Genomic DNA, 22,397 nt, shown 5'->3' on the forward strand with positions numbered 1-22,397 from the left:
CTAGGGTTTTATTACTATTTCAGTTAGCATTCGTTGTTAAAACTATGCTATGATGCATACATTTTGCATAGCCATAGGACGCGGATCTCTGGTTAAACATATAATTGAGTTAATTTATATAGTTTACATTAAAATCCGTTACATGCGGCCTTAACTAGCATGAGAATAAGGCATAATTCATTGATTGATATGCGCTCTACATTACTTTGTTTATTTTGTGGAGGTCGAGTATTACAGTTGTAGGCTAGAAGCTAGTTGAGTCTTGCGTTACTTTGTTCCATTGTGAGCCTAGTCTGGTAAGGTTTTAATCGAAAATTACTAGAGGCATTGTCGTGTCTTAATATTTTCTCTTTTCGGTGCTAGATCTATTTACTAGCCATCTTTTATGCCTTGTATTTTTCTTATGCATTTTATGATACTATTTTTCCTATGATCTCTATGGTGAAACTAATATTCTCCCTTTTGTTTTTTTTTGTTTTTCTTGTTTTTCTTATTATCTTGAGCCGATGGTCTTTCGGAAACAACCTCTCTATCCCTTTGAGGTAGGGGTAAGGTCTGCGTATATACTATCCTCCCCAGATCCCACTTGTGGGATTTTCCTGGGTTGTTGTTGTTGTATTACTTTGTTTATTTTGTAACTCTAATTTCCTTGGTGCATGGGGCTCTATGGCAAGACCATTAAAGCTTCCGCTTTAGGCCAATTTTTTTTCTATTAGTTATAGTTATTTTATTAGTAAGATTTTTTTAAGTTAACAAAATATTAATATTTAGTTTCATTACAACTATATTGGCTGTAGTTATCAAATATTTTATAAGTAGATATGAATATTTAAATAATTTAACTCAAAATTTTAAAATATTAGACTATGTTATATTATGAAATACTTAAAATTAAAAGAAAACTTAAACCTTGAAGGAAAATTTATGGCATTACCAATACAGTTTTGGCTTTTAAGCCAATTTCATTGAGCCACGCACGCCTTGGTGATGCGAATAAATTGGAGTAATTTTTATCTTATTCTTACCAGAAGGAATTTGTGTTTAAATTCCAGGTGATACGCGATCTATTGATTAAGGTCTGAAACAGAAGATCTGCGAAGATGGTAATATTCCACTGGCTTATCTTTCCAATGAATTTTTCCGACTGACAACTTCTTTTTCCCATGTGATTTTGGTTGTTGATGAGCTTATAACTCAATATCTTTAAAGATTAATCTTTTGCTGAACATTTTAGGAATCTCTTTAGAAAAAATCAGGAATTTTCTAGGGAAAATATGGAGTTTGTTGATTTTGAAAAAGAATCGTTGTGATAATAATTGCAAACTGTTCTATGTGCTGCAGGTTGTTCTAGCTGCGTCCATTATTTCTAAGTCAGGCAAAGGTACTATCTTTACTATATCTGTTTCTGGAATTTCTAGTTTCTTCAGTCGAATATTTTTTGTGGTGCAATTCTACACAAATTTGGCATCTGCCAATTAATTGATTTGTTCTTTTGACAAAACTGTGAGAATAAACTAGTAAGATCTATTATCCTGCATTCTGATTTGCAAAACTATGTGACTCGTTCCTTTTCTGAAGTTTACAGAATGAACGTTATAAAAAGGGCCTTAGAAAAGCACTTAACTAAGAAAAGTTTGTTCAGATATTATCTTTGAGAAATGTGAACACTTTTAGCACTTAGCAGTCGAGAGCTCGAACATTACAAATAAGATTTAGGAAAGCATTTGATAGTATAAGTTAGTTTAATTATTATGGTGGAGAAATGTAAAAATTGCAATTAATGGAGAAAAAGAAAATTCCATAGGTATAACTGGAGGCACAAGAGTAGATGATCTCTAATTCATGTGTGATTGAATATCAAGATGCCAACCTCGTATAAAGACAGAAGGCATAGAGCAACATGAATAAAGTAGTTTAAAGTAATTTGCAAAGGGCTAGGACTATCTACTGTTAATCATCATTGACTGACATTGCAATATATAAAGAATGTACTTTACTGGTTTGTCTTGTGAACATTTGGAGATCTTTACTCAGTTCTTTTCTTGTTTCATAGCTGACAACATATCCTCAAACGAAGTATTTTTGTTTGCAAATAGCTCCCCTTTTTCATTGAAAGAAGAGATTAGGCATGCTAATACTGCATGGATACATCTGGTCATATGTTGCTTACCCATTATGCCATTTGTTTTGGTCAGAATGAGAGAACAAAATTCTAATACCCTTAGGGATACTAAGTGATACAATAAAGCGCTAGAAACTGTGGCACATTCTAGGTGTTTATGTAATATGGAAATATCTTTTTGTCCTTACATTTATATTTAGCTGAGCTAATGTCTCTGAGCAATTCTTAAGCAAAATAGAAAAGATTGAACATGTTAGCCAAAAAATATACATTGTGCACTGGGAGAAACGTGGAGAAGAATGGTAGAGATAAGCGCAGCTAAGACTATGAGATGGTAGATAAAAGGGTAAATCGGTGGGTGGAGGAAAGTAGTAGTATAGGGAAGAGAGTAAAAGAAGTCTTACTATATATGTGAGGAAGTTATAAGATTACTATGTGAAAGAAAATGGCAGGCTTCACATTTTAGTTGTCCATACCTACTTGATTCTCTTTTATTATTTATTTGTAATAGATGCGACAAAGTATAAGGAATTAATATCTTTCGGAAAAGGGTAAAAAGGAATGTGAAGTTTATGCAAAGGAAAGGACTAAATCACGGAACACATACTCAAAGGAGAGAAAAGGTAAATCATACATAAATTTGTAACCATCTACCTGTAAAATGAGAAACTTTTGGATAGACAGAAAAAAATATTTGTTTTTCATATCTATTATGTAAAGAGGCTAGTGGTATAAAGGGACAGTCAGGTGCACAAAGCATTCCGCGTTCATGCAGTGTCCGGGGATATAGACAGCCTACCTTGATGCAAGCATCAATGGTTGATTCAATGACGCTAGTGGTATAATGATGAAAAAAGGGGGAGGGAGAAATATATTGGAACTATTATGGTGTCTACTGCCACTGTTTGGTTTTCACACATACATGTGTTTCCATCTTCTAATCCTATAGGGTCTAGTTCTGTACTTGTTTTAGCTTGCAATGGTTTCTATTATTGACATTTGAAAGAAAAGAGTTTCTGTTTCCTCTGATAATTCCCTCTTGTAGTGGGTCAACTGGCCTTTGATGCTTTCTGGTAAATAGTTCTACAGATTTTTTGCTCTTGCATAGAAAAAAAAGAAAAAGAACAGAAGAAGCTTCTTTTATTTGATCGTGGTGGGATGTTTATTCAATCAGTTCTTGCATTTGGGATGCTCAATATTCTTCTTCTCTAGTTATAATCGGATACATTTGCCACAAACCACCATTGACTGTATCATTTCACCTCTTCTGCAGCACTTGTCTCGAGGCAGTTTGTTGATATGTCTCGTATAAGAATTGAAGGGTATCTTGCAGCCTTCCCCAAATTGGTTGGAACAGGAAAGCAACATACCTATGTGGAGACTGAAAACGTGCGTTATGTTTATCAGCCAATTGAGTCTCTATACTTACTGCTTGTGACAAACAAACAGAGCAACATTCTTGAAGATTTGGAGACACTGAGGCTGCTGTCTAAACTTGTATCCTTCCTGTTTTTCTGATACATATTTACGATTCATTTCTTATGAGCTCTAGGTTATTCTGCCCAACTCTGTTCATTGAGTTTTGATGCTTTTCATAAGAAATGCTTGTCGTCATCTAAGTTCAAATTTTCATCAAGCTGCAAAATATATCTCCCATAGTTTTTTTATGCTTGTTGCTTTCCGAGATTATTTGTCACATGGAAAGGATTTGGGTTGATTCCTTGACTGTTATTAGGTGCCTGAATACTGTCATTGCTTAGATGAGGAGGGAATCTCACAGACAGCTTTTGAGCTTATTTTTGCATTTGATGAGGTAATCTCTCTTGGGCACAAGGAAAATGTTACCGTGGCACAAGTCAAGCAGTATGGTGAAATGGAGAGCCATGAAGAGAAATTGCATAAGTTAGTCTTACAGAGCAAGATTAATGAAACTAAGGATGTCATGAAGCGTAAAGCCAGTGAGATTGATAAAAGCAAGGTAGTTCAGGACGCCAGTGCTACCTGTGCCGTAACTTTTAACCTTTCTTTTATCTTGGATCCTTTGAGTGCTATTAGAAGAATCAACATGTGGAAACTGCTTTGCAGATTGAGAAGAATAGAGGTGAGAAAGGAGGTTTCATGTCTCTGCAATCTATGGGTTCTGGAAGAATTGACACTGGCTTTGGCAGCAATACAAACTTATCTAGCTTAGGAGGTGGTGGTTTTGGCAGTGGTTCTGGACTTGGACCAAGCACCGATTTGGATTCATTTTCCACCAAATCCAAGGGTTTGTATTTGTTGTACCTAATCAATATGCTATGTGTCTTTAGTTCAAACACACCTTGTCGAGGCAGTGCATCATTGAGTTTTGCATATTTTTCCCGCATGGCTTCTTATATTCTTGAGCATAGGATCTGGAACTCTTTCAATTCTAATTAGTATTACATGTCTGTATATTGGGAGGAAAGCAGTAGAATTATATTGGTTAGGAAAACATAAGGCATCGATGTGATGAATGCACAGGAAGTCTATGGGGAATACTAATTGAAGGAAAATAAATGCTCCGTTAAGATGATTGGGAGGAGTCAAAATTGCATAAGTTTACTGCCTAAGTCTACTTTCAAAATGTGGAAGGTTCATTGTAGATTTTGAGAAGAAGAAAAGGCTTCTTATATTTTTGTGTGTGTTTACATCCCATGAGCAAGAGAATTTATACAAAGCTCCTAATGCTAATTAAGGAAATAAAATAAATCTATTCAACCAATCCAGCTATCAAATCAAATCAAATAAAATCAGATTTCCTAAATATAATCAAATCTCCTAAAATCATGCTGATCAACACTCCTAAATCAAATATCCTTGAATCATGCTAATCAACACTCCCCCTCAAGTTGGTGCAAAGATGCCGCATGACCAACTTGCAACTCAAAGTATGGAAAGTTCGCTTGTTGAGACCTTTGGTAAATACATTAACTAGTTGTTTTTCCGATGACACATGAAACAAACTCAAGACACCAGTTGTGACTTTTTCTTTGATGAAGTGTCGATCAATTTCCACATGATTTGTTCGGTCATACTGGACTGGATTATGAGCTATATTGATGGCAGCCTTCTTGTCACAATACAAGGAAAGTTTTCTTTTTTCAGATGGTCTCAACTCCTGTTGTAGCTTTTGTAGCCAAGGTAGTTCGCAAATATCCTGGGCCATAACTCTATATTCTGCCTCCGCACTTGATCTAGCAACTACATTTTGCGTCTTGCTTTTCCAAGTAACCAAGTTTCCTCCTACGAGCGTACAATAGCCGTAAGTTGATCTTTTGTCATCTAGAGATCCAACCCAATCCGCTTCTGTAAAGGCTTCTATTTGGAGGTGGTCATGTTTGGAGAAAAGTAGACTTTTCCCTGGAGCAGACTTCAGGTACCGCAAAATATGAAAGACAACTTGCATATGAGGATCTCGGGGATCATGCATGAACTGACTCACAAGGCTAACTGAATAGACTATGTTTGGTCTAGTGTGGGAGAGATAAATGAGTCTTCCAACCAACCTCTGATATCTCTCCTTATCAACTGACTCTGTAACTCCGCTTTGTAACTTGTGATTGCTTTCAATGGACGATTTTGTGGGCTTGTAACCTGTCATACCAGTTTCTTTCAAGAGATCCAGAATATACTTCCTTTGAGAAATAAAGATTTCTCTTTCGGATCTAGCAACCTCAATTCCCAAGAAGTACTGCAATTTTCCTAGTTCCTTGATCTCAAATTTATGTGCGAACAACTTCTTCAATCGGGCCATCTTCTTTTGATCATCTTCGGTCATTACTATGTTATCAACATAAATTACGAGAAGAGTGACTTTACTCGTTTGATATCAGCATTGCTTTGTTGGTAACCGAATGAGATCATTGCTCTGATGAATTTGTCAAACCAAGCTCTAGGGGATTGCTTCAGTGTGTACAAGGCTTTCTTCAATCTGCATACCTTTCTTTGACTCTGTGCAATATCAAATCCAGGAGGAATCTCCATATACACCTCTTCTTCTTAGTCTCCAGGAAGAAATGCATTCTTCACATCAAACTGTTGCATGTCCCATTCAAGATTAGCTGCACACGACAAAAGAATTCTAATAGTGTCCATCTTGGCAACATGAGCAAATGTCTCATGATAATCCACTCAATAAGTCTTAGTGAATCCCTTAACTACCAATCTTGCTTTGAATCTTTCAATTGAGCAATAAGCTTTGTGCTTCACAGTGAAGACCCATTTGCAGCCAACCAACTTCTTGTCTGATGGTGAAGTGACAAGTTCCCGAGTCTTTTTTTTTGATAAGGTCTTCATTTCTTCAATCATAGCTAGCTTCCATTTAGGATCTACAAAAGCTTCCCTCCAATTCTGGGGAATAGACACAGAAGAAATGGACAAGGCAAAGACTTTGTAGGAGGGAGACAAAGAATTATAGGAGACAAAATTAGATAAAGGGTGTTTGGTGGTGCAAAATCTGACTCCTTTTTTATGAGCAATAAGCACTTCTAACTCATTAGGAAATGTAAATAACTCACTAGTAGAAGCAGATTCAGCTTCGGTAGATTGCATGATGGTTTCTTCTGCTCTATTTCTCTTTGAGTAAGTTTTCAAATCAGGCCTATCCAAATGCCCAATAGTCTCCCCCTGAATTCTTTCTCCAATTTCACTTTCCCCTGTGACTCTCATTAAGAGGTCCAGTAATAGAACTAGGTAGAATCACCTCTTCCTACTCTCGCCCTGAAGAGGTGATGAGGTAATACTGAAATAAGGCTCAGATTCTCGAAAGGTAACATCCATGCTAACAAAAGATCTCCTAGAGGGAGGATGATAACATTTATAACCTTTATGTGTCGGAGAATACCCAATAAAAACACACTTTATCTCTAGGATCAAGTTTCCCAAAATTTCTAGTGTGGATAAAGCAAACACACCCAAGCACTAGTGTAAGGACAACTAGTCTGATGGACTATCCCATTGGACTCCAAATAAGCACCAAATCTTTTATCCATGTATTTACTACCATTGTCAATTCTAAGATTTTTGTTTTGGCATCAACCTGAGTACAAATCATCTTATGAAATGACTGAAAACAAGAGAAAACTTCGCTTTTAGCTTTTAACAAATATACCCAAGTCATCCTAGTGCAACAATCAATGAAAGTAACAAACCATCGACTAGCAGACAAAGAAATAGTTCGGGTTGGACCCCATACATTAGAATGAATAGTCATAAACGGAGTTGTGCTTCTATTATCATTCACAGGATGAGAGTTTCTAGTATGCTTGGTATATTCACACGCATCACAGAACAAAGATTCAAATCGAGTCCTTGAAAACAAATCGGGATATAACTTCTTCAAAACAAAAAATGATGGATGTCCTAATCGTCTATGCCGCTGTATTATTTCTTGGTTGACATACTTACTTTCCCCAAAAAAGGCTTGACCAGAGTTTTGAATTCCATCTAATATAGACAAGTCATCATGCAATCTACCACTGACAATCATTTTCCTTGTTTGAAGATCCTAAAAAATACAATGATTGGGAAAGAACTCGATTTTACAGTTTAGAGTTTTGGTGATGACACTAATAGTTAAAAGGTTGACATGGAACTCAGGGACATGGAGCACAAATGATAGTTTAATATTAGGAGTACAAATGACTGAACTTGTTCCAGAGATACGTGTTTAAGAACCAGTGGCTATTTTAACATTGTCTCCTTTGGGATACAGAGAATGATTTTGAATGCCTTTAGAAGAGCCTGTCATGTGTTATTTGCACAAAAATCAACAATTCAAGAATTAAGGTGAGCAACAAAGGAAGTACCTAATTGCACATGATTGGATGTGGCAACATTAGCGTAGTCAAATTTGGCTTGGAGGCGACGAAAAAACTGAATTTCATCCGAAGACAAGATTTCTCGAAAAACCATCTCCTTGAATGTCTCCATATTTCTGCCAAATCAAAGGAAATTTGAAAAAAATTGCTCAAATATAATCTGCCTCGCTGGAAACCAAATCTGTCTCGAGCGAACCTTAGCTCCGGTGAATGGAAAAATTAAAACTGGTAAGGATATGCTCGGAAGATCCAGCAACCCTAATAGAAAAGAAAATTCCAAAAAAAAACTTACCAGGAGTTTGTGTTGTGGACAGCCACCAAGAGAGAGAAAACTCGACCTCTTTGATAAAAACGGAACCCTAGTGCTGCGAGGGAGATAACGCACCTTAAAAAGGCAGCAATGGCTCTGATACCATGTAGATTTTGAGAAGAGGAAAAGGCTTCTTATATTTCTGTGTGTGTTTACATCCCATGGGTAAGGAAATTTATGCAAAGCTCTTAATGCTAATTAAGGAAATAAAATAAACCTATACAATCAATCCAGCTATCAAATCAAATAAAATCAAATCTCCTGAAACCATGCTAATCAACTAAGTTGCTCCGACATGGCAATTTATGTGCCACACCCGTGTCAACACGACACTAGTACGGGTGTGGGTATGAGATCTATATCGGTTCTGGTCAAACAATTTTGGGTACTTTGACAGCGATGGCGAAAAATTTGAGACGAGATACAATTTGATTCCCGAAATCAGAACCAAAACTCGGTTAAATTTGAACAAAATAGCATACCTTTTTTAGGAAATCAATCCTTTACTTATCTACAACTTGAGAATAGAAAAGAAATTCATACTTTACAAGCTATACATAAGTATTTCACAAAATTTATTATAATTTAGAGATATTTTTATATTTTTTGAATTATTTTAGCCAGATCCCCGCACCCGTATCCGTACTAGGATCCCTATCCCCGAATCTTAGAATTTACATCTCGAAGGATCTGACCTCTAGATCCGCACCCGTGTCAGACACCCGCACCCGTGTCCGAGCAACTTAGCTAATCAATACTCCTAAATCTAATCTCCTTGAATCATGCTATTCAACATTCATAAACACGAACACCCAATGAAATGAATCAAATATTCAAGTACCTTTAAAAAAAACTTGCAAGTCCTTTATTTTTCTAATTTTGCTCCTTCCGTACATCCGAGACATTTGTCATGAATAATATCCTAAACATTCCTGCGACAGTTGCATAAGTTTCATCTGAATCAAGAACAGCAATCTGTAAATTCCTATTTGACCTATATAAAGTCAATCAATGGAAGTTCTTAATGTACACATTCTGCCTTATGTACTATGTGCAACCTGATATTTTACATTTCTTTGGACCAGTGAGTTTAAGCTGGCTGCAATGTTTTATGCCTAATTTATTTCCCCTTGAACTTTGTCGCCAGCTGGTTGTGGGGTACTGTCTATTTAGCACTGTTTCTGTCTTGCATGAGTTATGCTGAAAATTTACTCTACTATTTTCTTAATTACTTTAATTTTCTTCTATTAGATATATATAAAGTATGCAAAAAGCTTGTGAGATGAGGAAACGAGGTTGGAGGAGAACATGACATTGTTGTGTTTCTTCCTTTTTTTAACCCCCCCCCCCCCAAAAAAAAAAAAAACCACACATGCACAGACAACCCAAAAAAAATCAGCAATGATATCATACAGCTTTTGTTTACTCTTTACCCAATATTTCTTGTTTTTGGGAGGTGAGCTCTACTTGAGACATGCCCCTAAAATCTTCATCATATGTCCATAATTCAAATCCTGGAATCAGTTGGTGGGCCCGAAAAATTTGTGTATCTACATTGTATTACTTCTCTCATGGTTCGTAAGCAGTTTTTCTTTTCTATCTTATAAATAAACATGTTATTTTACTTATGGAAAAAGCACATACTTTTTGGAGAAACATCGAGTAGGTGGTTGAAAACCAATTTGGCATAATTAGCTCATCACATTTATGTGATCAGGTCGTCCAGCTGCATCTGCTACAGCTCCCCCGAAAGGTCTTGGTATGCAGCTAGGTAAAACACAAAGGGCCAACCAATTTTTGGAATCCCTGAAAGCTGAGGGTGAGGTCATTGTCGAAGATGTCAGACCAAGCATTGGTCAGTCCAAGCCAGCTGCTCCACCACCAACTGATCCAGTCACACTGACTGTTGAAGAGAAGATTAATGTAACATTAAAGCGTGATGGCGGTATCGGCAACTTTGATGTGCAGGGTACCTTGTCTCTCCAAATTCTGAACCAAGAGGATGGATATATCCAAGTTCAGGTACTCTCTCTCTCTGAGCATGTGTAAGCATCCCTTTAAGTTTGATTTTTTTTCCCCATCTGTGGATCTACTTTAAAGGCCCATAAATGGTAATACTGCACATCCCCTTGAAGGCAATGACACCTGTTCGGCAATGGATGTGGCACACACTAGGCACCATTAGTCACATTTCCACTAGTCTTCATTAGATCCAAACAAAGAGGAAGTTAAAAATTCTTGAATTACTGGATATTGGCACCTGGCAAGCACGATCAGGCTATGGCAATATCTAGTACTCTCTGTATTTCAATTTGAATGACACACTTTCCTTATTAGTCCGTTCCAAAAAGAATGACAAAGCTTTTGCCCCTTAAGCTTTTAGGACCACACGTTTCAGAAGTCTTTTTTCCTTAAACTTTGTGCCAAGTCAAACTACACCATTTAAATTGAAACGGAGGGAGTAAAATAGTTATGCTAACTTCTTCTGATGTACTGGAAGGAAGTTTAAAGTAATATAAGTTTATGATAAAGTATTACCTATTGCTTCTTGTTGATCTGTCTATGAAACTGCTTACTTTCAAAATAAAAAGTTTATGAGAAAGTATTTCTTTCAAAGAATTGTGTGTCAAATAACGGTTGTATTGAAGGATATAATGAAATTGCTGTAGATGCATTCTGCTGAGTTCTATTGTGGACTGTATAGTGTTTTATAGAAGTTATGAATTGTTACTTATATTCATGATGCCTGTAATCATATAAAGTGTATTGATGTTATGTTATTTACATCTTACTGTGCCCTAATGTATTGTGTTCTGTTTTTTTGTAAAATACTTTGTCCATGAGTTCCTTCGATTTATATCCTCATTCCCCGGTCAGTACCTTGGTTTTTGTAGTTTGTAAATAGAACTTCTATAGAAGGCAGGGTACTTAAGTTATCTATTAAGTTTCTACTTGAATCAAGTGAACTCAGAATATAGTTACAGGCCGTCATGGTTTTGGATCGGATTGTTATTTTGATTGGTCTAGATGCAATTATGATTCCTGACCACGTACTTGTCTGCCTTTTCTTTCTCATATATTTCATCGGGAGCATTAACGCTGATGATAAAAGTCCTTTGCCTACCAAGTATGTGTCATTTGTGTATCTTCATCTGCATCCTAATTCTCTCTGGTTTTCGTTCCATAGTCATCTTTAGACAGCTTCTGTCATATTTTACAGGTAGAATGTATAGTGTCACCATTAGATTTTTGTCTGCCCCTTCCATTTTTATCTCTTTGGGAAAATAAACTTATTGTCTGTTCCTTCTGAAGCTAAACGATTCTCATATTTCTGAATCGTTTGCATCAGACATGGGACTAAGAAGCAATTGGAGGGTGTAAAGCCAAGTGAAGTTTGCATGTGCTTCTTTCTTTTGAATGACTTCTTCTTCATTAAGGAGCAGTAGCAATGCCTTTTCTAGGCTTAACACTTGCCAACAAAGATGAAGACTCAACTAGGCCCATATCAATTTGAAATATTTGTTTAAACATGACTCTGTAGCTCCCAGTTTGCAGGCCTATCTGATCTCAGATGGCAGGGATAATCGTGATGGTTTTGCTTGTGGTAACTTACTTAATGTTATTTGTCATCTGATTCTATATGTTCAGGTTGAAACCAGTGGTAATCCAGGCATCCTCTTCAAAACACACCCAAATATCAATAAGGAGTTATTTTCTAAGGAAAATATTCTAGGCCTCAAAGATCCTAATAGGCCTTTTCCTGCTAATCAATCTGGTGACGGCGTTAATCTCTTGAAGTGGAGAATGCAAAGTGCAGATGAGTCGATTTTACCCTTAACTAGTAAGCATCGTGATATTTGGTTGTTCTTGTCTACATCTCTGTTTATTCATCTTTTACAATTCAATAATGTTTAATCTTTTATAATTAATTTCAACTTTTTCTCAGTTAACTGCTGGCCTTCAGTTTCTGGGAATGAAACCTATGTGAATATTGAGTATGAAACCCCAGCACAGATTGATCTACAGAATGCCGTGATTTCTGTACCTCTCCCAGCTCTCAGGGAGGCCCCACGTATACAGCAGATTGATGGAGAGTGGAGGTGACATTTTAACTTCAAACATTACTCTGCCACTCGGTTATTAAAAGCAGTACCCTTTTATATCAAAGATAAATTCTTGTGGATATTTGGACCAGTGCTTGCACAGATCTCATTGTAATAGAGCTTTTAAGGATGAAATGGTTTTACTAAAGCTGTAAATATATATCTGAGTGCTTGCAAATTCTTAGTGCCTTTTAAGTCAGTTGTATCATACGGTCAAGACAAGGAAGTGGTTTCATGTTTAATTTAACTGTGTGGTGCATGCATAGTGTGTCACCTGCTGCTTCCCCCAATTTTGGTTAGGCTGTTTGCCTAGGTTACTGGGATAAGATTTTTGGAGATTGGAAAATTCCCACTTATTGTGGTTCTTTAATGGGAGGGATGGGTGTGATTTGGTTATTCTTGTTCAATTCCGAACTTCAATTCCCTTTTCTTTCCTAGATGAAGAAACAGTATTCTGTATCTATCTTGTTGCACCTTGTATGAACTATCCACTGATGATAAAAAAGGCATATTTTGGTGTGAATATTGGTTTTGAGTATCGAATTTTTAAGCTTCACTAGTGAATTTGAGTTGTACAGAGAACTGAAACAGTGAATTTAATTGTAGTAGGTGCACCAGTTGCCGATGTATTTTTGCTTTAGTGAAGTTATGCAGCTAAAGCTGTATTGGAGTGGCATGATTACTTTTGGAACAAAATGTGAATGAAAGAAGTGCAATATAAACACGTATAGTCAAAATTGGCAACCAGACTCTGTAACTGCTATCCATGCTTTGTAACTAGTAGTGGCAAACCTAAATCCAGTGAATATGACCAAAACTAGACCAAGTACTGCAAATGTGATTGAGAGAACTGCTGGGGACTTATGTTCCTATGATCACGTGTTCTATTAAGATTCAATAATTTCTCCCATTAATTGCAGGTATGATTCCAGAAATGCTGTTCTGGAGTGGTCTATAGTTCTCATTGACAATTCTAATCGCAGGTTAGCTTATGTCGAAACTTGTTTTTGTACTGAAGCATGTGATTGATCTCTAGTATTTTTTTGTAACTTTAATGTGGAAATGGAAACTTTGCAGTGGATCACTGGAATTTGTTGTTCCAGCAGCAGATCCTGATGTCTTCTTCCCAATTTCTGCCCGTTTTACTGCCTCAAGAACATTCAGTGACCTGAAGGTTTGCACCTGTTTCTACACATGATATTGTGACGCTCCTTTTTCAGCCATTAGGTTGCTGAATATATGCACTATTTCTGCTTACCTGCTTGGGCTATTTGTGTCTGGATAATTTGATGCTTTACTTATCAATTTTCTTTTATGCTTCTGATTCATGTTCTTTCCTATTTTGATTTCTTTGCATGTGAGCCTTCTTATGTCTGTTCAAGGATCATTCTTGTGTATTTTCCCAAAGAAATCCTGTGGTTGTGGGTGGAATGTAGTTACAACGTTGAGGGAGTTTACCGTGAATTTAGGCAATTGATGTTGCCCAAAGTTATCTCCAATAGGTTGCTAAATATTGTCCATCAGAGTTGGTTGATATGTTGATTCATTGTAATTTTCAGGTTGCCAACATTCTGCCATTGAAAGGTGGATCTGCTCCCAAGTTTTCTCAAAGAATGCTGCTGGCTACCGAGAATTACCATGTCGTGTAACCATAATGGTGGTATGGACAAATGATGTTTGTTTCCCATATAGGATGTTTTTTTTGGCGCCAGTGTATGGGGGGAGGGGGAGGGGGGGGGGGGCGCTTTGGATTTTGGTTTGTACGACGTCTCCTTTTTGTCCTTAGGAAAATTTTGGAACGTGGTCATGCTGAGAGATAGAAATGACGTTAAGTTCTTGTGCATCCATAGCTTAAGGATAATAAACGTTGACCAATCGATTTTGAGAGCATTTACCTGGGCTCCTGAGAATAAAGGTTAGGCCAATTGATCTTAATACCAGTTTCACTATGTTAGATTTCTATTGCTAACATTTTCTTTTGATGAAATACTGTTTCTTCCATTACATCAGAATTCCCTTCCCCCCTATTCATATTATTGCGTTAGCATTTGCCAAAATAATCATCGAACTTAGCCCCAGATCTCAGTAAAGCAGCAAAGCAGAGCGCGTAAAAGTGAAATCAAGAGAACAAAAAACAGCTATATAAAACACGCTCAGCTTCAAACCTAAACCTCACGAAGTTCTCCTGCCTATACAAATGAGCTCTGGCAATTATGCACACTTTCAAGTCTATAAGTAACAGTAATCTGGCAATTATGTTTCTACATCCACAAAGAAGCTCCTCTACTCTGCATGCGTTGGCAAGATTCAAACCACATCCACATGACTTGATTGCATAATGACTTTTGACCCCCCCCCCCCCCCCGCCACACAAAAAAAGAAAAAAAAGAAAAATCAAGTAGGCGTTTTGAATAAATTAATAAGAAGGTATGCTGCTAATTTGGCAGAATCTCTCTGATTAGACCAGTAAGTGATTGAAAGTGTACGTTCCGTGCTCAAGAATTAACATTCTACCTGTTAAGATAATGCTCCTAATTTAGTGGATTATATCAATGCACGGGAAACCTCATATGCAGGCAAAGGACCGCAAGACATATTTACATAATCAAAGATAGAATATAGCTCAACAGATCATTTTATTGAGGCATGAATTGCAAATTTGATAGATGGCCAAGAATAACATACAACAAGTATGTCACCTATCTTTGTAGAGAGAGTTGATCAACTATAAACATATATACAGTAATTTTTACTAAACTAACAAGGGGCTACACCCTGATCATTTTGGTCACAGGCTCCCTAGTGCCCCCAACAAATCCTTAAGAATGATCTAGTCCAGACTTAGTTATTACAATTTACAAATCAGTTTTAAATTCATCAATCTATCTATTGTCCGTACCTAGTAGCCTTCCACGGGACCTTTTACTTTTTTTCATCATGTGGGAGTTAGAATTAATTCCTGTTTATCTACTTCTATGCATGTGGGGAGGAAAGAAACGTCTGTACTCAGCTACAAAATTTATTTTGTACACGGCGGGGGGTTCTGTTTTTCTCTTAATGGGAGTTTTGGGTCTTGCTTTATATGGTTCTAATGAACCAACATTAAATTTTGAAACATCAGTTAATCAGTCATATCCTGTGGTTTTAGAAATAATATTCTATATTGGATTTTTTATTGCTTTTGCTGTCAAATCGCCCATTATCCCCCTACACACATGGTTACCAGATACCCATGGAGAAGCACATTACAGTACTTGTATGCTTCTAGCCGGAATTTTATTAAAAATGGGAGCGTATGGATTAATTCGAATCAATATGGAATTATTACCTCATGCCCATTCTATATTTTCTCCTTGGTTGATGATAATAGGTACAATACAAATAATCTATGCAGCTTTAACATCTCTTGGCCAACGGAATTTAAAAAAAAGAATAGCCTATTCCTCTGTCTCTCATATGGGTTTCATAATTATAGGAATTAGTTCTCTAACCGACACGGGACTTAATGGAGCCCTTTTACAAATAATATCTCATGGATTTATTGGTGCTGCACTTTTTTTCTTGGCGGGAACGACTTATGATAGAATCCGCCTTGTTTATCTTGACGAAATGGGCGGAATAGCTATTCCAATGCCAAAAATGTTCACGATGTTCAGTAGCTTTTCGATGGCTTCCCTTGCATTACCAGGTATGAGTGGTTTTGTTGCCGAATTGATAGTATTTTTTGGAATAATTACCGGCCAAAAATATCTTTTAATTCCAAAAATACTAATTACTTTTGTAATGGCAATTGGAATGATATTAACTCCTATTTATTCATTATCTATGTCACGCCAGATGTTCTATGGATACAAGCTATTTAATGCCCCGAAGGATTCTTTTTTTGATTCTGGACCGCGAGAGTTATTTCTTTCGATCTCCATCTTTTTACCCGTAATAGGTATTGGTATATACCCGGATTTCGTTCTTTCATTAGCAGTTGACAAGGTCGAAGTTATTCTATCTAATTTTTTTTATAGATAATTTGGATGACTGAAATAAAAAAAACCTATGTTTGTTTTGAAAAACATTCTTGGACAATGAAAAAAAGAAGACTTTTTTTCTTCTCTTAACTCTTAAGTTAAGTAAAAACAATGAAATTGAACTACATATGGTAGAAAACCGTGTGAATCAAATATTGTATTGATGATTCACACGGTCCGCACGCTGGTTCATACAATGCGCCGCCCGCTCTTGTATTTGTAATAACTTGTCTTGAATTCAATTAAATGTTGATGGAAAAGAACCATAACTATGTAACCCTATTCCTAAAAGATTGACCCCAAAATAGCATATCCAAATTATAAGAAAGCCTATAGACGCTACAATTGCAGAATTTGCACCCCGCAAATTTCTATTTGTTCGAGTATGTAAATAAATTGCAAATACGATCCAAGTAATAAATGCCCAAGTTTCTTTTGGGTCCCAATTCCAATACGACCCCCACGCTTCATTAGCCCATACCGCTCCCGAAAGGATTCCTATGGTTAAAAAAGTAAATCCTAAACTAATAACCCGATAACTCCAATAATCCAATTGTTGAATCAATTGGGACCTGTAATAATTTTTAGCAGAAAAAAAAGAAGTATTTTGTAAAACATTTTCACCCAAGAAAAATGACTCGTTTAAAAAACCATTGCTCTTATAAAAAAGCTGTCTGTTTTTTCGAAATGTAATCACTAGAAGTGCTACTGATAATAATGATCCACATAAAAGAGCTGCATAGCCCAATATCATCATACTTACGTGCATTATTAACCACTCGGATTGAAGAGCAGGTACTAATATTACAGATTGGTGTATTTCAGTTAAAATACCTGACGTAGCAAAGCCTTGGGTAAAAATAGCACTAGGGCCAGTTATTTTACTTAAAATTAAAACATTTTTTTTGAAATACGGAATTATATGAATAAGGGAGAAACTCCATGAAAGGAAAATTAATGATTCATATAAATCGCTTAGTGGGAAATGTCCAGAAGAAATCCAACGAGTAACTAATAATCCTGTTATACAGAAAAAAGTAACTATTATGCCCTTTTCTGATGAATCGTATAGTTTTACGATTTCATCGACTAAAAAGGTTATCAAATGAATTGTAATTACAATTGAAACGATCGAAAAGGAAATGTGAGTTAATATATGCTCTAAGGTTGAAAATATCATAAAAAATCTTAAAAAAGAAGAGTCCCTTAATTACATAATTCTAAAAAGGAAATCGGGAATTGAATTCATTATAAGATCTATTTATCCTTTTTAGAAGACGGTATGCCGCCACTCGGACTCGAACCGAGATGCATTAGCACTGCTTCCTAAGAGCAGCGTGTCTACCAATTTCACCATAGCGGCCTGTCTTGAACTCATAATAGCCTATGAATAAGCAATCGTCGAGATTGAGGAAGCTATTTTAGTTTAGTAATGATTCAAATGGATCAATAACAATAAAAAGTTGTTCAAATAGGAATTTGAAGTTGAAGGTTCATTATTTTAGATTTGAGTTTAGAGTCTTAGTTTTTTTTATTTAACCTGGGACTTTCCCATATTTTATGCTAAATATAACAGAGTAACTATTACAATCACTCATCCATTGTATCTAGCCTCCGGTGATACAATTGGAATCTCTCTAATTTTATTTGAGTTGAATAGTATTGAAAATTTCTTATTGTGATATTGATTTGTGTGAATTGCTTTACTTGGCCGCAATAAGCTTGGGCTGGTTGATGATAGAAGGAAGAAGGAGTAATTTCATGAGAAATACTGGTATCAGGGAAAATATGCAATGTGATTGTATTTTCTTAGTTGATGAATTTAGTTAATAAACTCCCATTAATGGCATTGTATATACCTCTAATGCCCACACTGTGTAGATGGATCTACATGGGCAATTTGACAAGGTGAATGATAATCGTAGCTTCAACTTACACAAGAAAATTGCAACCTTAAGTCAAGGTACTTCTATCTCGGTGTATTACTCCAAGGTTAAAGACCTTTGAGATGAGTCTGAGGCTTTAGTGCCCACATTTGGTTGTGACTATGCAAAATCCAAGGATTTTGTAGTGCATATGCGACACCAGAATTTATACCAGTTTCTCATGGGCTTTGAATGATTCTTATTCTCAAGCTCGTAGTCAAATTATTATGATAAAACCTTTACCAGTAGTGAACTACGCTTATGAGTGATGAGAGTCAGAGAGTTGCGCTAGTTTTTGCTCCTATTGTTAATATAGAAAACTATGAACCTACTGCTTTATATAGCTCTTAGCTAGGTGGTCGTCAGAAACACAAAAAGAACTATAATCTTCAATGTGAGTTTTGTAAGATAAAAGGCCACGATAAAAAACTGCTATAAGATAGTCGGATATCCACTATAATTTAAGTTCAAAAAGAAAGGGGGAGCTAGTACTTATAATGTGATGGCTGATATTGGTCCTTCTATTTACATACATTCCACTCATGGTTCTCTGGGTATTCCAATGTAACATGTCAAGCATGCTATGGGACATTATGTATGGTATTCCACAAAATCATGGATGTGGTGTTTCCAAAAAATAAGGTGGTGTTATTTCTCAGAACCAATGAGGTTCCTTCCCTTTCACCAAAGACCAATATGTCCATATAATATATATTTTATGAACAGTGCTATGCTACTCCTCAAGCTAATGTGGCAGGTATTAGTACTGCACTTTAAACTTTTGCTCGACCTCAGAAACGGATCATTGACACTACGACTACTAATCATGTGGTGTCTAATGCTAATTTTCTTGCCAACGCTTTTTTAGTTGAACTCATGAACTCACACCCTCAGAGTACTCAATCTCACCGTCTCGCACTCAATCACTCGGCACTCAATCTCTCGGCACTCGATGCATGGGCTCACTGCTGGTATGTTAGACTCCGAAGGGGCGAATCCTGCCCAAGCGCTAATATAAAGCCAATCTGGCCTGCTGCGGCGTGTAGCCCGATCCCATAATAATAAAGACTATAAGGCCTGTTGTGACGTGCAACTCGATCCATACAATAATAATATATATAAAGCCAATATGGCCTGTCACTCCATGTAGCTCGATCCCATAATCATAACTCACAATTAGGCCCTCGACCTCACTCAATTATCAATCACTCCAGTCTCTCAGGCTCATAAATCTCACGCCAATCAGCCCAAATAATGATACATGATTTAACAATAAATGATAACAATGTCTGAGATATGATATCCAAATGATGAATGTGACTGAGTACATAATTGCAATTTAAGCAAATAACTCAACAACAGAAATGACTTCAGTAGGTCTCAACGAGATAAACATATAGCCTAAACATGGTTTCTAATATCGATCACAGCTAAATTTCTCTAGCACGTAGAAATTTCATGGAATAAAACAAGATTAAGTAGCTACACAGTACCACATAATCAACCGAGTCATAATTCACACGGTGCACACCCACACGCCTGTCACCTAGTATGTGCGTCACCTCAATACCAACACATAACATGTATATTCAGGGATCATACACTCAGCACCAAGTTTAGAAGTGTTACTTACCTCGAACAAGCTGAATCCAATACCGAGCAAGTCAAACAATACTATAAAAATGCCATCCTACGTATACCGACCTTCGAGCGGCTCGAAACTAGCCGAAAATAACTCAAGAACATCAAATAATGCCAAAGGAAATAAATACAATCGATAAAGGTGGATTCTTTAATCAAAAGCCCAAATTTAACAAAGTCAAACTCGGGCCCGCACCTCAAAATGCATCAAAACTTACAAAATTTGACAACCCATTTAATTACGAGTCCAACCATACTAGTTTCACTCCAATCCGACTCCGAATCGATGTTCAAAACTCAATTTCTCTTTCAAAATCATCAATCAAATGCCAAAATCGAAGATGAATTCATGAAATATAATCAAAACCGAGTATAAAACACTTACCCCAATCCATATGGTGAAACTTGCCAAACATCGCCTCAATCCGAGCTCCATAGCTCCAAATATGCAAAATAGCCGAAACCTCCGAAAATAGAGAACTTATAATCACTGAATGAATTAATGAATAGCGATCGCGGAAATACCATCGCGATCGCCAAGAAGAAAAATACACTGACCCTGAAATACTCTATGCTTTCCCGAGTCTCCTCACGCAAACGCGATGCCCACAGATGCCGACTCTCCGCGAACGCGGGCTGACCCACACGAACGCAGAAGAGAACTCACCAGCTCCCAGCTCCCGGTCTTAGCTCTACGCAATCATGGTCCCTATATACGAACGCAAATAGTAACCAGCACAACCCTATGGGAACACGTTCATGAAGACGCGAGCACGAGTGAGAAAATTACTTAGCTCTATAATTCCTCTACGTGATTGCATCACCATCTTCGTGATCACAAAGAACCATTGAGGCATCAGACACCAGCAACAACCAGCAATGAAAACATGAAGAAAAATGGTTTGAAATCAATCTAAAATACGCCCGAGCCCCTTGAGACCCCGTCCGAACATACCAACAAGTACCATAACATAACACATACCTACTTGAGCCTCAAATCACACATAACAACATCAAAATGACGAATTGCTCTTCAAATCAAGCTTAATGAACTTTTGAACTTTCAACTCCCAAAATTCATTTCGTACTATATCAAATCAATCCGGGATGGACTCAAATTTTGCACCCAAGTCCCAAATGAAAAAAAGAAGCTATTCCAATTCCCGGAACAACAATTCGAAAAAGATATCATAAAAGTCAACTCTCGGTCAAACTTATGAACATTCCAATCCTTCAAATTTCAAACTTTCGCCAATTAGTGTCGAAACCTTCTAGAAATATCCAAATACAAATCCGGGGATACACCTAAGTCTAAAATCATCATCCGGACCTAATGGAGCCATCGAAACTCTAATCTGGGGTCAAATACAAAAAATTCAACCTTGGTTAACTCTTCCAACTTAACGATTCCTAGTTGAGAATCATTATTCCAAATCAATTTCGATTAATATCAAAACCAAAACCTACGATTCACACAAGTCATAATACATCATACGATGCTACTCAAGACTTTAAATAGTTGAACGGAATGACCGGTTGGGTCATGTTATGACTCGGATTTTCCACCCTCGGGAGTCGTGATGGAACCTACTAATGTGAGCTAGGAAAACCAAACCTTTAATCTAATTACTTCATTAACCAATAAGTTCTTTTTAACAAATATAAAATGATAACATGGCAACATCGAAAATTCAAATTTAAGCAGAAGACAACAATAAGAATTATGAAAACTGCATCTATTACAAATACTTAAGCCTTAACCACCCAAAACATGGTGTCACAGACTATCTAAAATTGATACATACAAAGTCTAAAGAAATAACAATACACTGTTTCTGAATAAAAGGAAAATGAAACAGGAAATAGGGACAGATGGAGACACCAGGGCATGCAGACGCCTGCAGGTGTACCGTAGGTCTACGGATGGACTGAAGGAAGCCTCCAAGCTACTTTCCAGAAGCTGCTCCGGGATCTGCACATAGTGCAGAGTGTAGTATCAGCACAACCGACCTCATGTGCTGGTAAGTGTCCAGCCTAACCCCAGCGAAGTAGTGACGAGGCTAGGACCAGACTACCAAATAAACCTGTGCAGTTCAAATATATATACAGCGCAAAAGAAATACATAAATAAACAAATAAAGATAGGAGGGGGAAACATGCTTCGGGGAATAACGGGTAAAACAGAATATCAAGAGAATTATAAAGGAGTCAAAATCAACCACTAACAAGAATAAGGAAAACAAAGGCAGATTTCACTTTCTTTTCACATATTGTTGCAGGCGTGCAACCCGATCCCATTTCCTGTGTCTTGTGGCAGGCGTGCCACCCACTCCCATTTCATGTATCTCGTGGCTGGCGTGCCACCTGCACCCATTTTATTTACCTCGTGGTAGGCGTACCACCAACTCCCATTTCATTATATCTTGTGGTAGGC

The 22,397-nt window shown here is 36.9% G+C and overlaps 1 protein-coding gene across 1 annotated transcript; it reads left to right on the forward strand.

Moving 5' to 3' along the window:
* The first annotated feature begins 927 nt into the window (after positions 1-927).
* Positions 928-14,098, forward strand: LOC104243931 (coatomer subunit delta-like). Its single transcript, XM_009799215.2, has 11 exons — positions 928-1,103; positions 1,342-1,381; positions 3,396-3,619; positions 3,858-4,100; positions 4,208-4,388; positions 9,990-10,294; positions 11,921-12,113; positions 12,219-12,372; positions 13,296-13,358; positions 13,453-13,549; positions 13,935-14,098. The coding sequence occupies exons 1-11, from the start codon at positions 1,101-1,103 to the stop codon at positions 14,022-14,024; spliced, it is 1,593 nt and encodes a 530-aa protein (XP_009797517.1). The 5' UTR covers positions 928-1,100; the 3' UTR covers positions 14,025-14,098.
* Positions 14,099-22,397: the final 8,299 nt, after the last annotated feature.

This window comes from Nicotiana sylvestris, chromosome 7, assembly GCF_000393655.2.
Source record: "Nicotiana sylvestris chromosome 7, ASM39365v2, whole genome shotgun sequence".
Lineage (NCBI taxonomy): Eukaryota > Viridiplantae > Streptophyta > Magnoliopsida > Solanales > Solanaceae > Nicotiana > Nicotiana sylvestris.

Coding starts and splice junctions, on each gene's coding strand:
- LOC104243931 (XM_009799215.2), top strand. Junction 4,389..9,989: donor ATTTTCCACCAAATCCAAGG/GTTTGTATTTGT, acceptor TTATGTGATCAG/GTCGTCCAGCTGCATCTGCT. Junction 10,295..11,920: donor ATGGATATATCCAAGTTCAG/GTACTCTCTCTC, acceptor CTATATGTTCAG/GTTGAAACCAGTGGTAATCC.